The sequence below is a fragment of the Grus americana genome, chromosome 9, assembly GCF_028858705.1.
Source record: "Grus americana isolate bGruAme1 chromosome 9, bGruAme1.mat, whole genome shotgun sequence".
In the NCBI taxonomy this organism is placed as follows: Eukaryota; Metazoa; Chordata; class Aves; order Gruiformes; family Gruidae; genus Grus; species Grus americana.
In genome coordinates this window covers 16,829,918-16,846,643 of record NC_072860.1, presented here as the reverse complement: position 1 = coordinate 16,846,643, position 16,726 = coordinate 16,829,918, and the positions used below count along the sequence as shown (strand labels likewise).

At 45.1% G+C, this 16,726-nt stretch overlaps 1 protein-coding gene across 15 annotated transcripts in view; it reads left to right on the top strand.

The window, feature by feature from the left end:
* The window catches only part of LPP (LIM domain containing preferred translocation partner in lipoma), a 344,459-nt gene that overhangs the window by 120,324 nt on the left and 207,409 nt on the right, over positions 1-16,726 (top strand). For all 15 annotated transcript variants that reach the window (XM_054834703.1, XM_054834699.1, XM_054834691.1 and 12 more), the window contains one exon: positions 6,955-7,156. In XM_054834703.1, the coding sequence (XP_054690678.1) occupies positions 6,964-7,156 (193 nt within the window). In that variant the 5' untranslated portion in view covers positions 6,955-6,963. The remainder of the gene's footprint in view (positions 1-6,954; positions 7,157-16,726) is intronic.

Sequence of the window (16,726 nt, the reverse complement as noted above, 5' to 3'; positions counted from 1 at the left end):
CAGGGCATTTGGGTTTCTGCTTTTGGGAATTTCAGGCAAAAAATGAAGAAAAATAAGCTTAGAGTAGAAACATCCAGTATTGTAGGTTGCACCTCTAAATGAAAGGGGCAATATGCGGCATGATTTTGCATCATGAAGGGTGTCCCCTTGGTTCAGTGCTAGAACTGATATTTAAAACTCAGTTGTAAGGTGAAGTCAAAAGTTTTTTCTTTCAGTTCTTTTACATGGACAGAAGAGAAGGGAGATTGGAGAAAATGCAGTCTGCCTTTCTGCACATGGCTCTTGTAATCCCTTAGAGACAAACTTGGGTTATCCAGGGAGGGGGATGTCTTGATCGTGTTCCTGAGTAGTATCAGAGAGAAGCTGCAATAGGGCTTCCAATTGCATCTACTGTCAGCAAACAAGGCCTTGATTCCCCATATCTGGTCAATCCCTTGGCCTTAGGAGTGATGGTTAACTGTGCATGGGTGATACTAAGACAGAACATTATGGACCTACATCAAGCCAGTGGATTTAGGAAGGAGTGGGATGGAAGACAGAGCAGACTGCCTGGAAGCACAGACTGTGGTTGCTTGTTTTTTGTTAAACACTGTTGCTACCTGCTATGAAGCATTAGCTTAATTAACTCAGGGATAAATTCTTCTGTCTTGGCAAAGTCCATCAACATCCAAGGAGTATTTGGTCCATGTTATAAATATGAAAATGAAACCAGGATTTATTTGGGCACTGTCTAATCACAGAAAAGCCAGCCTGTCTCGGAGATGAATGTACTAACAATTTCAATAGTAGACAAATTGGTACTCTACCTTTCCATTGCTTATCTGATGTGAGGCTAAATTGACTTGGAACCCTCTTTGTTTTACCTTTGCTTCTCAAAGGTGAATGACATCCTGTAATTAAAAGCAAAAACAAGCACTTATGCCCACACATTAAAAAAAAATAAAAGAAAAAAAAAAGGAAATAAAACCTTGTCAGGCTTTTGTTACTGCCTAGTATTATCTTCAATTGATATTCCTGGTCTGACATTTTTAGATAATGTGGTCTCATCTTGGGATTCGTGGATTCCAGTTCCTCTGCTGCGGTGTATTCTTTCATGGTTAGAATTTTCTGAACTTAAAGGCATTAAGATTGTCCTAATGATAGAACCAGAGCACGCTGTTTTCCTTATTTATGCAGCGTGATTTCACTCTTTGGTCTTAATGTTATTTATCATGGTTAGTCCGGTCTTATCCTCTGCCTCCAAAAGTAGGTGATGACTAATGCTTCCAGGGAAGGAAGGATAACAGAACCTCAGGCAGCCACAGCTGATTTCAGTCTGTTTTTTGTCTTTAATATTACTCATCATTTTACCCCTTCCATTTTAAGTGACCATTCTTGAAAAAATGGTCTTATGCTAGCATCCACCATGTCATAAAAGGTAGCTGAAAAATTGAAGAGAGTTCAGAGTAAATATACATCAATGAATCAAGAGAAGTCTGCTCTTTACAGTGAGTTTAATTGATATTTAATTTAAATGTTTTGATTTGATTTAACCAATGACCTGTCTCTGTTCTGAAAGGATCTACATAAGGAAGAAAGACAGGTCTGTAATGCAGATGACAGGAGTGTAACAAAATCCAATGGTTGGAAGTGGAACTAGATAAATTTAAAGCCAGACATAAAGGAGAAGCTGTAATTATGGTGCTTAATTGCTTGCCCAAACAGTTTACCTAATAGTGTGGTGGATTCTCCAATACTTGCATTCTTTCAGTTGAGGCTACGTGTACATTATAACAAATATTCTTTAGCTCAACAAAAGATTTGTGGAGTAATAGTTGGGTAGAGTTCAGTGCCCTGCGCAGTGAAGAAGGGCTACACGATATGGTCAATTCGAAGGGCTTTCAAAGCAGTGACATACGGAAGACTTAGGAGATTTTTGTCTGGGATGGAGCAGTGAATTTGGGAAAGGGGTATTGCCAGAGTGGTCAGGGAGTAAGGAGTTACAAGGAGAAGCTTGTAGCAGCCAGATGAGGAATGGAGCTGTTGACTTACTGCTGACCAAGGCTGTGTGGGAGTGGCAGGGAGAAATGCAGAAGGCTTCAGCCAAGACACAGGGAGGTGTGACACAAGCAAGAGGTTGCTGTCCCTCTGGGAGGGTTCCCAGGGACACGGGCTCTGATGACAAGGGTTATTCCAGCCTGGCTGCATTAAGTGTTGGGTGGCTAGATTTATTCAGATTTGCTAGGAAGGGGCTTGTCCAATGCAAACTATGCCTGACAAATGATTTGCTTGGAGCAGAAATGTGAGGACAACTGTAGATTTAATCTACAGTTTAGCTTTTCAGTGAGAGCTCTGTGGTCTAGCCATTGACTTGAGCAGCAGAGGGATCAGGCCCTTTGCATTTGGTGTCTAAGGAGCAGCAATAGAGATGACTTGTCCAGCAAAAGGCTGACGAGACTCGCTATTCTCCAATGAGGGGATTGTTTTTGAAGAACCCAAGTGATGAGATTAGGTTTAATGTTTTTTCACTCCATCTGCTATTACCCTTGAAGGAGGAGCTTGCTGTATCTACCCTTAGAAATGGGTAATGCAGCTATTGTAACAGCTCCATCCCTGACAGCCAAGGTGAGCGGATGCACTTCACCACGTTATCCCATGCCAGCATGCATGTTCCCAGGATGTGTTTTCTGGTCCTGTTTCTTGGGTTCCCCCAGTTCATATATCTGGATGCTCCTTTTGTTGTGTTTTACCTGTTCCTTGGTGCCTGCAGTATCCAATAGAGTTTGTTCTTTTTATTCTCTGAGTTTCTCAGTGACTTTAGCCTTCTTGCAACCACTGACTTCTGCAATCCCCCATATCTAGTTAGAAACTTCTGAAAACAATACAGTTTACTGTAGAACTGGTAGAAATAACTTTTTTGGAAGGAAACACCTCAAAGACAAAAGTGAAACATGCATTTGCTGGTTGTGTTTGCTGGCTAGCCAGAAAAGCACTGCCTTTACCTATGGAGGTTCTTGTCCAAGTGCAGGAACCACGACGCAGAGGTGGTGGTATATGTCAGAGTAAGTTTAGAGTAAGAGGATTGGTTATAAGCCCAAGTTGCCCTGTGCTGTTTTGATTACTTGTCCTCGTCACAAAATGTTCATCTGTTTTGGTTCCAAGAAGCTTCTGATTGAAAACCAGGCAATATTGCAGGGAATGGTGAGGGAGCACTGATGGCTTTACCTGAATTAGCCAGGGTTCTCCACCATAGAGAAGTCTGCATGGCTGTGTCCATCTGCAAGCCACTCACCCTTATATTTTGTCTTGCTCTAGGCCTTTTACCAGATGGAAAAATAGGGGGAAAATAACAGCAAACCCAGAAGTTTAGCTTCAGCTGTTAAAAAGAGATTAATTCATTTTCTTTTTTTATGATCTCGCAAAGTAGTTAGGCTAAATTTAATTGAGTCTAGGGAGCTGGGGCTGGAACAGATGAGGAAAAGGGAACTTGCTGAAAACATTGTCAAGGCACAGATAGCAAAAACAAGTGGCAGCAAATGCATAACAGAAAATGAGAGGGGGAGAAAGAAACGGCTAACGGGGAAACAATTAGAAAATACCACCACCGCCAAAACAAATGTGTTAGAGGGTAGCTGAGAGGGAGCTGCGTGCCAGCTTACAGTCAGCAATTGAGTTACAGCAGTATGGTCTTCATGCTCCAAAACTGTCCATAAGAGCAGCTTGCTTTTTAAGTTCATTCATTGAGATTCACATCATCTTCAGGCGCCCCCAGCACTGTGCAACCTGGCTACTGAAGCAGATATTCTTGGTTTGTGCATCACTCAACCCATCCCTGCCATCAACCTGGCAGACCATGAGAACTCAGTGGGACCAAGGCGTGTTGCCGGGAGGTGCCTAAGGAATATCTAGGTAGCTGCCAGAACAGGAATGATGATAAACTGGTTGGTACTGGGATTTTTCTTTTGCTTTACATGGAGGTAATGTCCAGGGTCAGAGGATGCTTCACGCAGTGGGGTGCTCTTTCATATCAGGTGTCAAGCCAGGGGCTGAAAACCTGTCAGAATAAAACTCCAGGATGCTTTTAGCATTGGGTAGGGTGTAGTTGTCTATGGGTGTTATAACTCCAGAGTGCAGAGTTGTCCTGTTTAGCTCTTGAGGCTGAGTGCCTTCATTGCTTTCTGCTCTTAAAACCTAGATAGTTGCCTGAATTTTATTCCTGTGTTTTACATTTTTTTTAAGGATATGGGAGGAGGAGGCAGCAGTGTACGTGAATCTTACTGCTTGAGTGGGAGTCATTTTCTAGGTCCATCAGGGCTGATGTTGGTAACAGGAAGTACCAGGCGGTGGGAGCGCAGTTCGCGTGCCCTCCGCCCCCACCCATCATGGCTGGTTTCCTCTCTGGCCCTGTGGGGAGGACCTGCCTTTCACTTCTTGCTTTCACAATGAATGCTCCGCACTGTTAATGTGAGGTCGGACGGCAGGCATATGGAGGAGGAAAGTCACGTCCTTGCAGCTCAGCCTTCGATACTTGTCCATCTCCAGGGTGCTCCATCTGCCTCATTTCTAGCCAGTCCTGGTGGCTTCCTTTCACTGGTATTGGATGTCTAGCACAACGGGCTCGTCCTCCGGTGGCAGTGGTTGCAAAACTGCTGTGTGCACACTGGGCAGCAGACTGCACAGTGAGGAAGAGCCACAAGTGTTGGGACTGATGTCTGGCACTTGCCAGTTTGTCTCCCACACAAGGAGCAATGGAGGTGGAAGGTGACCACAGATTGTCTTATCTCCTAGTGTAAGGTCAGACATTGGGACTTTGACTCTGCAAGTAGGAAACCTGTTACCTGGAGTAAACTTACTGGTCTGGAATAAGCACGCGTATATATATACATCAGTTTTAGCAGTCATTGCTGTTAGCTGCAGGTACTGTTCTCCACACTACCATGTGGAGACCTTGCTCCTTTCCCCCATGCTGACTCAGCATTGCTAACAGCAAATTCCTAGGACAAGGTTATCCATGCAGAAACCCACAGGACTACTTTCTCTAGGTTATACCCAAGAGTCTTCATTTGCTGCTTTGTTAAAGGACTCAACTGAATTTTCTCCACCACGAAGCTTATAGGATGCAGGTGCTTTGCCAGCTAGGATGAGTTGGCAAAATAGCTCTGCGCCTAAGCCCCAACAGCTTAGTCTTGACGTTTCTAGTTAGGAGAAAGGGGAAACGAAGTGTGATTTCTGCTTTGTTGTCTCTAGGTAGACTTAGATATGCTTAGATATGCTACCCGATATGCCGCCTTTCTGCCTAAATGTTCCATATAGTCCTGGGGGCTGGTTGAAGAGCTCAGTGTTTTTGTTTGTTTGTTTGTTTCTCTGAGAAGCATGTGTGCATGGAAGTCTTAGCTGTGAGGCACCAAGAATATGCCCAAGTAGGCTAGGAGGACCTGTGGCTACAATCCTGCATGGTATCAATGAGCTGTATGTGGCTGCACTTCTCAGCTTTGTAAATACCTCCTTGTGAGCCATTCAGATAGGTGGCTGCGTGCATGACCACAGGGCTGTGTCAGAATAATTAGAGTGCTATAGCACCGTGGACTTCGGTAATTATTTCTCTGCAAAGGGGTCTACACCTGCCAGAGGTCACCATTTATCTGTCCCCTTTCTTCTTCACTACCTTGAGCTCAGAGGACTGTTCACACCAGCTAATACAGCCCTTTGCTGCTGTGCTCAGCAGAGCTACAATTCTCCCTTGCATCTCAGCCCCGGCAGATTGTACTTGCTGCTGCAGTTAGAGAACACCTCTTTGCAAGTCCAGCAGAACCTCTTCTTTGTCCCGTGGTTCCCAGATGGAAGTGCTTTTCTGCAACAGCAGTCTGCTAATGTCTCCCATGGCCTGGTCCACTCCCTTGCACTGATCCTTTTCCATGATCAAAACAAATCTTTCCTGATCAGGTCATAGGAGCCTGCTGGTTTCAGTAACCTCGGGGAGTCCTGACACCAAAGCAGAGTGTGAGCAGAAGCAACAGGGTGCTCAAGGGCTCCAAGATTAGCATTGGTTTTTGTCTGTGTGGGGTCTTCATTTCCTCACCACACCTCAAATCCAGCTCAGGGGGATAGCATCTAGTGGTACTGTAGGACCATCGCTGCTACCCAGTGAGTGTGGTTTGTGTGTGGTGAAAAGCACTTGTTCGTTGCAGTGAACAGGTTTTTTTATGGGCAATATTTTCAGCAGCATCTGAGTCCAGTTCTCAAAAGTGATGTAAGCTTTTAAGAGGCCAAAGCCAAGATTTTCATAAATAAGTAATGATTTGGGCTGCCTCTGTTTTCTGTTGCACAAGTTGAGATGTCTAAAAGGAGCCTGGCTGTCAGCAGTTGTGGGATTCTGGCATTTTTTCAAAATTGACATGCTTTTAAAATATCTTAAGCTGGGCATTCAGAAATGGAGGCATCAAGAATGATTAGCTGCTTTTGAAATCCTTTTTCTTAAAAGTTTGAATGAAAGTCTCTGGGACGTAGGATCCTAAATGACATGTGAAAAAGTGTTAAGGGTGTATTTTGAAAGTGTGTCTGTCTATCTGCGACTACATTTGTCCCCAGAGCACTTGCAATGTTCTGTGTTAACGTACTCACAAAAGCCTAACAGGGAAAGGCAAATACATCACTGCTTTACTGAATGGATGGTGGGATTGATGGGCTTCTCCACGGTATCACCCTGCAAGAGGAAAATAGCAACGCTTTTTGCAGGCACCACCAATGAGCTGATCAGTAATTCTGACCTACTGGGGAAAGAAAGACAAATTTGTATTATAAGCCCTATACATTAGGGCCAATATGTTTAAAGATAAGCATGCACAAGTTAAACATGTTAAAGGGTTTTGTGGGCTTGATTTTATAAAAGAGCAAAGCAGTAGGTTTGCAACTCTTATTTCCCAGCCTAAATTCCTAATTCTCTTTGTGTGTGATTCTCTTTGTGTCTCTTCTCAGATCTGAACCATGTCCCACCCATCCTGGCTGCCACCCAAGAGTACCAACGAGCCTGTTGGTCACGTTACTGCAAGAATGGAGACCACGCACACCTTTGGGACTCCCAGCATCTCGGTGTCCACCCAGCAGACACCAAAGAAGTTTGCGCCTGTTGTTGCGCCCAAGCCAAAGTACAACCCATACAAGCAACCAGGAGGTGATGGTAAGTATTTACTTCTTTAGGAAGCAACCACAACTGACTAATTCAAAGGAATTGACTGCTAATACAGGCTGTTCTTGACTTGCTGTTTGAGTTTGTGGGAGCCTTCCTGTTTCAGATCATTCAAATCAAGAAGGTGGTGAAGGTATTTCTTACCCTCGCTCTGGTTAGCTACCCTCCTGAGAGGTGCAGGGCTAGGGGAGGACATGGGGACAGATCTTTCTTGTTTTTAATTGGAAGCAGATATCCTGTGTCCGAGACTGGTACTTTTCAAGGGATTTTGCTTGTTTGCTCTCTGCTGGTATGTGTTGATCCAAGGAGCTGGGGCTTGAACAGCCCTTTTCAGTATTGGTTCTTTCATCCCAGCACAGTGGGAATCTCTTACAAACATGGAATTGAGCTGTGGGAGTATGGATATAATTGGGGTGATAAGACATAAGTTTGGCAGAACGAGTTGAGGAGTGCTTCCTCTCTGGCCTGCTGGTTTGATTCAGTTTTACTTTAATTCTTTTCATTCTACTATGGAACACTGTTGAATATGAAATACTTTAATATAATTCTGAGGATATTTAAATGACCATTGCAACGGCCCAGGGAGCTGTTATGTCAGTGAAACAAATTGCCAGTCACCGTGTGCCTTCCTTTAACTCCTGCTGTAAAAGTCCTCCTGTCTTCACGTAGTTGAGCAGCGAGCGTGGGAGTTGGGTTCCTAGCTTGTGTACACATGGAGGGAGGGAGGTCCCGGCAGCGGGAGCACATGGCTGAGAGCGCCTATGGGGTTTGCAACTGGAAACCTGCCAGTTGGAGCACCTGGGATGCCCCTGGGTGATGGTGGAGAGTATCTGATGGAGCCTTACTGCAGCAGAAATGAGGTGGCAGCCAAGGATTTTAGGAGGGATTGGTAGCTCTCTTGGTAGAGTAGTAACTTTTCAGTTCCTGGGGATTTACTATGGTTAGAAATGGGTGAAAAGATCTTCCCCTCCTCTCTATCCTCCCCCCCCCCCCCCCCCCCCCCCCAAAAAAAAATTGTATTCAAGAAAATTGCCAAACCAGCTTTTGATTTTTGGTTTTGGATGCTCTGCTTTGTTCCAGTCACCACTTTTCCCTCTTTTGTGTTGAGTGCAGTAAGATAAATGTCATCTGTATCTTTTTTTCCTTTGTCCACTCTATCTTTTGAAAGCATGCACATTTTCAGGAAGACTACAGAATAATGGAAAAGAGAAAGAAAAACAAAGCAGCATATTAAATCTCGCACTTGAGCTATTTTCTAAAGTTAAGGGCATTTTATAGGAAAGTTGGAAAAGTCTGACGAGTGCTTCATTTTTTTCCCTCTGCTGCTCTAACTTCAGAAAATTCAGAACGAAAAAAGAAAATGTGTTGGAGGGGAAAAGCGAAGTCATATCCACCTGTTCTGTTGCCTTCAGTAACAAAACATCAGCGAGTATGAGGAAGAGAAAGACATTTGGAATTAAAAAAAAGTAAAAAATAATCCATTTCTGAAGTGCAATGAAAATGTCACCTTCAAGGCAAAGTGGAAATTCTTATTTTTCTAATTGTCTTGAAATTTAAACTAATAATGGAAAATCACACTTTTTTTTCTAGGAAAACTGTTGTTGATCAGACATATTTTTGGTGAAAAATGTCAGTATGCTTTAATTGTCGGGGTTTTAGTGATTGTAGAGCCAATTATATGTGACTCAGGAACATTATCACCTTCTAAAAAATTCTTTGTTTCTTGGCATTTGGGGAAGGAGGCTTTCCCTAAGAGCAGAGCAGACACTGTGGGCTGGGAAGGGGAGACGAGGCACGCAAGCATTTCTCATGCAACACTTGACTACCCAGTCCCGCAAGCAGCTGAGCATCGCCAGGTCTGTTAGAAACCGGGAGACATCTTTCAGTGCCAGTCTCATGCCTTGTCTGGTGCTGGGCTTTTGGAGATCCCATCATCATCTGACAGGCCCGGAAGAGCTCAGGGTTGGCCAAGACCTGCTCAGGATGTGACAGCGTGCCTGCAGCTTAAGCTAATCTACTTTCAGAAGGTGACATGCTGCCAGTTGGTGTCAGCAGCCAATGCAAAGCCATTAGCTTGTGAGAACATGAGACTTCTGGGATCTGGCAGGCGAGGGGGGACAGCGAGAAAATACTTAGCCCAACATGCTTCATTCACTTTCTATGGCTCCCTTCTCTCCTCCAGGCTCCCTAATTGTTTCTTCAATGACCTCCATTGTTTTTGCAGCAGTAATTCAGCCTGGGAGGCTGCGCCATGCCCCACTGGTTCACTGTGTAAAGGGGCACTGTGAGTTGTTTTGCCTAAATTTGTTCTCTGTCGATCCTTGGTCTTTCCCATCTGGTTAGCTATGAGTCTGTAGGTGGAGGAGCTGCAGCATCCCCTTATGCCCCAGTGTGTTTTCATCCCTCCTGCCCCTCTGGAGATGCTTTGCTGGAGGCACGTGGGCTTTCCAGCCAGCGTGTGGGTAGCACGCAGTGCAGCATCCTTCTGCCGGAGATGAGTGCGAGCAGCGGCACTGCTCCAGGGAAGGGCTGTCCCAGGGCTGCAACGGGGCAGAAAGCAGCCGTGCACATCACCGCCTGGAGTTGGTTCCCTGCTGCCAGAGGCTGCAGAGATGGTGTCGGTAATTTCTCTGGGAGACTGGCAAATTCTGTTCCTGCTGCTTTTAACGTTTGGGAAAATGCATCCTCTGGCCTCGCATTTCTTTTGTTATTTTGCAGGTATGTTGCTGACACGTAGTGGGTCTCTTGGCTGATAGCATTTGTGGGTTTATTTCTTGAACACGTTGAAAGCACAGGGAAAAAACACTGGAGTGACAGGCTGTGCAGCAGGTACTGTGTGTGTGGTGGGGGAACAGCTGTATCCTCCTCTCCCTCCCTCCAAGGCATTTCCTTGGTCTCACCTTGACTTTGATTTTATTTTTTTTCCCCAACACCTGCATAAAAATCACCCAGATTAAAAGCTACTCAATGGAACTCTAAAACAAATTATAAATGGTTAAATGACTGAAAAAAAGTGAAATCGCAACAGCCAGTGGTTTATAAACCAGCAGCATTTTAGTGTGACTGGAAGCACTCAAGGCGCGCATGACTTAGACCAGCTAAGTGAGCAATTTTCCCAGCGCTGCCAGCTCCCCTCCTTGCTATGTGCCATGCTGACTCGCTGTGACTTGTTTCAAACTAGATTTGTCAACTCATCAAAGCAGAGACCGTGTCGTCTTGTCACAGGGATCCGTTTGGGAGCCCCAGGGCATGACTGCAGTAGTAGTATTAGTAATAATAATCAATAAGACCACAGCTCTGATTAACGTCCTGCATGGGTCTCTGCCGTGCAGCTGGCTGGAGAGGTGAGCACAGCTGTGTTTTTATAGGTCCTCCAAACACCGGGCCAGACTTCCACGTGCTGTGGTCTGGGCTGGATTTCTGGAGGATTTAGTGCTAGTGTTCCCCGCTGCGACAGTTTGTGGGGGATTAACCTTGCCTGATCCTGGGAGGCATGAGCACCACAGTTGCTGGGATGTACAGGTGCCCGATATCTTACAGAGCTCTGTATTTACCCCACAGAGGGAACAGAGCTGTGTGAGCTTGAGGAAGATGATTTTCTACAAGATAATCAAGTGTGCATGGGGAGGAAGTGTAGCTGCTAATGAGTTAGGCTAGAAATCAAAATTAGGTGTCCAGGTGTTTGAGCAGTGGCTCTAAAAGAGTAGCGCCAGAGCCAAGGGTGGTCCATAGATGGAGCTGGATGTGTTTGCATTTGGAAAGCATCTTCTGCATGTTGGGAGAAGATGAGTCCCAAGATGGATGAGATATCATCCAGCCATGGGTCCTGACAGCCCAGCTCTTGGATTTGGCTCCTTTCTCAGTGCTCACATGTTTGGTGCTACCTGCCTCTTCCCTCTGTTCCTCAGCAGACCCCATCCAACGGCATGCATAGCGGGTCTCATCCTCTGTACTCACTGAGTGAAAAAATCTCTTAAGCAAAATAATGCTTTCTTCCAAGGAAACAATATTAATTTTGTTTCCTTTAAAAGCATTGGATGCCCCATCATTGGAAGTGTTCAAGGTCAGGTTGGATGAGGCTTTGAGCATCCTGATCTAGTGAAAGATGTTCGTGCTTATGGCAGGAGGTTTGGACTAGATGATCTTTGAAGGTCCCTTCCAACCCAGACCATTCTGTGATTCTGCGGTTGCCCTCCCTCCTCTCCCGGCTGCTTATTTCTCTCCTGCTTTCCAGCTTTTTACACTTAAATTGGTATTTCAGCAGCAGAGCTGGGGCCTTGGAGAAACTCTGCAGCACAGATGTTCCCGTCTACACTGGGCTCAGGAAGATGGGGAGAATTTATAGCTTACAGATGAAGCAAATTCCCTTTTCTCCTCCTTTTCATTAGTCCCAGAAAACAGGGCCTCACCCTTCACGGCAGACGAAGGAGGCGTCTGGCGTGGAGTGAGGTTGGTGATGGCTGATCCACTGTCTTTGTGCACGCTTCCGTGGACGCAGTGGCGGCGGTGCTGGCGCAAGCTTGCACGCTCCATGGCATGGGGAGGAGAGCTGACAGCCGCTCCCAAATGAGTGCTGCTGTGGCAGGGCATTCAGGGTGCGCAGGGATGGCACCAGGGGTTGTGAGGCCAAAATCAGGGGCTTCATAAATGTAAAAATCTGTTAGCCTGAGGCGCTTGGAAAAGCCTGAGTTGGGGCTTTTGATTTCATATGGCTTTAGCGCAGTGAGTGGCAGGGTTTGCAGTGTGAATTACCTTTCAGTTTGGATCCTTTTGGTTTCAAGCTTGTTTTCATAACTGCAAAAGCTCTTTTCCCCTTGCCTTCCTCCCTCTCCTCCAAATCAAACCCTGCAGACATGAGCAGTGCAAGTCCAGGAGAAACAACGCTGCTGCTGAAGCCCTGCCAGGTTGCAGAGTTGGGCTTCCCAGTCCAGCATTCACGAGCACTGTCACAGCTCCTGCAGGCTGGATACGCCTCCTCTGCTATCATGCGTGGTCACTTGAAGGGTGATTTGATGGTGGCAGGGAAGGGAACGCGTCCATCCTCACCTGCTGGGAAGTGCCAGAGGCACTGGGTGCTTGGCACCCAGGAGGTCTCCTGCTCCTGCAAAGATGACCGTCTCCACTCCCAAGAAACCAAGTCCCTCATATTCTTGCAATGTCTTTGATTCATACAAATCCAACCATGCGTGTTTCTCAAGCTGCCTGAGACAGACTGAGATACTGCAGTGTCAACCCTGGCCAGAAAAGGATGTGCAGACAGCATCCCTCCCAGGACGGTCACTTGGTTTACAGGGCTGCACAGCACTTCGATGTGCTTCTCTGTCACCCTCTGAGGCCACGCTTTGCAAAATCAGCTGCTTTAGTTTATGTGTCTGGGTCCGTCTAAATTCAGTATTTATTAGTGCTGATGTCTTTTCCTTGTAATTGCCACCCTTGGTGAATATAATACCTGCAGAAACAGTTAATATGGATTTAGTAATGGAAACTAAATGAAGGGATGAGAATCAAAGCAAGCTCTTCCCATCTCCTTCCTTTCTTTGGGTGACTTTCAGATAGGGTGAACAACAAGACTCATATGAAGGTCTCTGAAGTTTTAATTACTTCTTTTTTTTAAAACCATCTCCTTCCATTTACCTTGGTTGGAGGACAGGGCAGCGACTCATGAGACAGGGCACAACAGCAGCACCAGCTCCACGGCGAGGTTACGTGGTTGACAACAATGCGTATGCTCGAACCTGGCTGATCCAGGTTTCCCGGGGCTTGGCCCTCCCTGCCGCCCTCCTCTTCATGCATGTGGAGGCTCTTGAACACTGGTGAATTATATTCTATGTCTCTAGGAGACTGGGAGCATGAACTATCAGGCTGTTTGTTGCTTTTTTTTCTTTAATAGGCAGATATACCTAGTGGGTTTTGTTTACAGCAGCTGCTATCAGTAGCTCTGTCTAATTTTTGAAGCTTGGGTATGGATTTATTGGACTAGACACTCCTTGTTTTAGCTGTGCTGTTCCCTGCTCTGCAATCTTTGACAGTTCATGGAAGCTAAGCAGGTCCAGAGTCTGCTCATTACTTGGATGAGAGCCCTGAAAGAATAAATTCAGGCTGACTTGGGAAATTCTGTGGGTTTTGTGGTTTTTTTTCTGGTTGTCTGTGCTGGGTCTGCACCATAGCAAGAGGAATCCTTGCTGGTGGGAGGGCTGTGTTGGTTGAGAGGCAGCATACCCGCTCCTTGGTGCTTCTCCTGAGCTTCTGTGGTGCTGTGCCCATCAGTGGAAGGAGGCTGAGGCGCAGGAACAGTGAGCTGTGTCTCAGCCACTTTCTGATGGTGGTCTGTGTGTGCCTCGTCTAACACTAACATGAGATAATGCAATTTGGTCTTTCATTGCGATGGAAGCGGAGGCTCGCTGTCTTGCACATGTCGTGAGTTATGCACATGGACTGTTGCTGCAGCCCAGATGAGGCATGGGAATATATTGTTACTCGGTCGTTTTGATGCTGAATTGAGTCCTGTGCGTACCAGAATTTTTCCAGTGGGACCTGCTGGTCTCTGCCTCGCTCCTCAGCTCTGCTACCAGCTGGAAAAAAATCATTGATGCTCCAGGGGGGAGGCAGCGTCTCAGTGACGGGACAAAAAAAATAGGCTGAGAAGTGCACTAACCCTTTTCTGGTCCCATCATTGCAGTGGATGCTGTGGTCCCATCCCTCTCAGGATGAGCTTGTGGAGATGAAAAATGTTGTGGAAATAAAGAGGTAACCTTACTGTTACAAATCATCCTGACTGTGCCTGAGCACAGCCCCAACATTGGTGCTTTTTCTTTTAGTGAAAGCTTTTTTAAATTGAGTATTATAAACTTTTAAAGCCCTTCTTAATCCTTGCTCTCGTTCTTCCAAGTGTTTCTTGTGCTGAACAAAATGGAGCAGATGAAACAATACTTTATTCATTAGTGTCAGGACTGCATCATCTACTGGCTCTTACAAAATACAGCCAGTGAAAATGAACTTGAAGCTCCAGGCCTCTTTGTGGTGGCTTTGCTACCTTCTACGCAAGAGCATTTAAAGCACAAAGCCCCCAAACCCCACAGAACAAGCAGGAAGGCGGGGGTCCCTCATTAAGGGGTAGCTGTGAACCAGTTTGGAGCAGCCTTTCGGAAGTCTCCATTGATTTCTCTCTAATGACATCCTCTTCCCCGTTGGTTAAGAATGAAGTGAAACCAGTTGGAGATGAGTGGTGGTTCTCATTTGTATAATAGCGAATTTAAATTGCCCCAAGCAAGCTGAGCTGTGTTGAAGAGGCATGAGACCGAGCTGGTGCTTTTGTGCCCGGGCAGCATCCCTCTACTCGATAGTGTATGAGTTATGGAGACACGGAGTTTTGCTGCTGTTGTCCACAGCATGGTGAACCGGTATCAGGACTTGTGATTCTCACCAGTGTAAATTAACTGGCTCTGGGTGGGTCCTACTGTTCTGATTGCAGTCATCCCAGAGGTTGTTACTGCTTGGGCTGGATAATAGTGTCTGCATCTGTTTTTTTTTTTTTTTGTTAGAGACAAATACGTAGGTCTGTGCTCTTGGCTTTGCTCTCAGGATGAACATTTTCTTTTTTGAAATACCACCTCAGATAATGGCACCGGGAAAAATGCAACATAAAACAGGTGCATAAAAACTATTATTGAACCAGTATACTTATCGGTAGTTCACAAAATCTCAAGTCAAGCCACCAGGTTTTATTAACAGTTCTGACTGTGTTTTGTTAGAATTACAAATATTAAACTTCTGCAGGCTCTGGAACACCATGCCTCTTATTTGGGAACAACTTGAAGTAGTGCCTAGCCTTGTTTTTAATTCTGGTTAGTGAGCTCGTATTTTCTCTGTTATTTGGTATCATAAAGCAAACATTGAACTCCTCAGCAGGTAGATTTTTAATTTTTCTGCCATGCCTATTTTTTTTCTCATTTTCTTTTCCTCCTGTCTGTCCAAGATACTATATTTAATTTTTCCACTTCATTATTTCAAACATTGAATAGTGATTCATCTTTGTAGTGGCCTGTTCTGTGAACCACAGTAGTTTGGGTAGAATAAAGAAAAGGAGCAAAAAAGGGAAGGGAAAAAGAGAAAAAAAACCCCAGTTCTGACATACACTGAAATGGAAAGAAGCCATCTTTTTATAACTCGAATTGCAAACATCTGTCATTGACTGTATCAAACCTACTTTTAAAAAGATAATGTTTGTTCTCTATATAGTTTTAAAGGGCTGTGGTGCCCAATCAAAGCAAGAGTGCAATGTTAATGCAGAAAAAGCTTGAATTCAAGCAGGCAGCACTTGTTCCTTTTATTTTAATCTGAAATTTTAACATCCTCCAGATGCTAGTCTGTTAAATAATAACAATTGTTATATGACAGTTAACAGTTGAGTAATATTTTTTTATTTTTTTGCCCTTGTTCACACAATGCACTTCTTCCATGCCCTGAAAACTAACTGTTACAATAAAGGATTATACATACATTTTTTCTTTTCTCTGCCTAAAGCTTTTTTACTCTGCCAGATAGAGTACTCAGAGTACTGCTAAGTCAGAGCAACCAATAAATGTCTATTGGATTATATTACAGGTTGGTCTAATAAAAGGTTAGAAGAATGAATGAGCAACTCTTGAAGCCACAGAAGCTGTACTTGTGGCCAAAGAGCAGGCATTTCTGGCAGTGAACTCTACACAATTACAATTTGGACTAAATAGACGAGGCCCGAAATGGTCGTTGCTAAGCAAAGTGTGCTGAGATGGACTGGGCATGTGAGCTGAGGGTCCATGAGTAGGACTTGAGAGTCCTGCAGCTCTGGCTGCCCCAGGGAGGGTGGTTATGCAGAAGGGGATGAGCAGGGATCTGGTCTAGTTCCTAATAAGCAGACATCACTATCTAAAAATTCCCCTTCTGTCGTTGTCTTTAACTAGCGTGCATGCTGGAAGGTCGTAGCCACGGAAGAATGCGCAAGCATGCTCTAGGTGCTCGATTGGGGATTTACCCATACAATTTGAGGAGCTGCGAAGTGCAAAAGACTCGCACGTCTTTTCCAACTCTTAATTCCTGTGATGACAATGACTAAGGAAAGGTTTTGGCTTAGTCTAGACGTGACCAAACCATAATGCAAAGCCTGGCGTGAAGGACTGGTTGGTAGAAATCACACTGACATGAGAACTGGCATTTGTGTTGCCAAGCACGGAGTTTATGGGAAATGCCATGGAGGTGAGGAAAAATTATAAAAGGAGCGACCTGTGCATCTGGGCTGCTTCTGTTACAAGATCCACTTGAAAGATTTAGCAACTGGCTTTTCTAGATATTCTGCAACAGCATTGGTTTGTGTACAGTCTGTGCTGTGAGGGTCTGCCCAGGGGTCCTGCTGCAGGAGCGGCCCCTGAGCAAGCTGGCGGGAGGAGAGGGGGCCCTCAAGAATAGGAAAATGGTACTAAAACAGTACTAGTAAACACAATCTTTCGAAAGTAGGTTTAATACAAGAAATTATAGCGGCTTTATGTTATAAAAAGTCATAGAATCATAGAATATCCTGAGTTG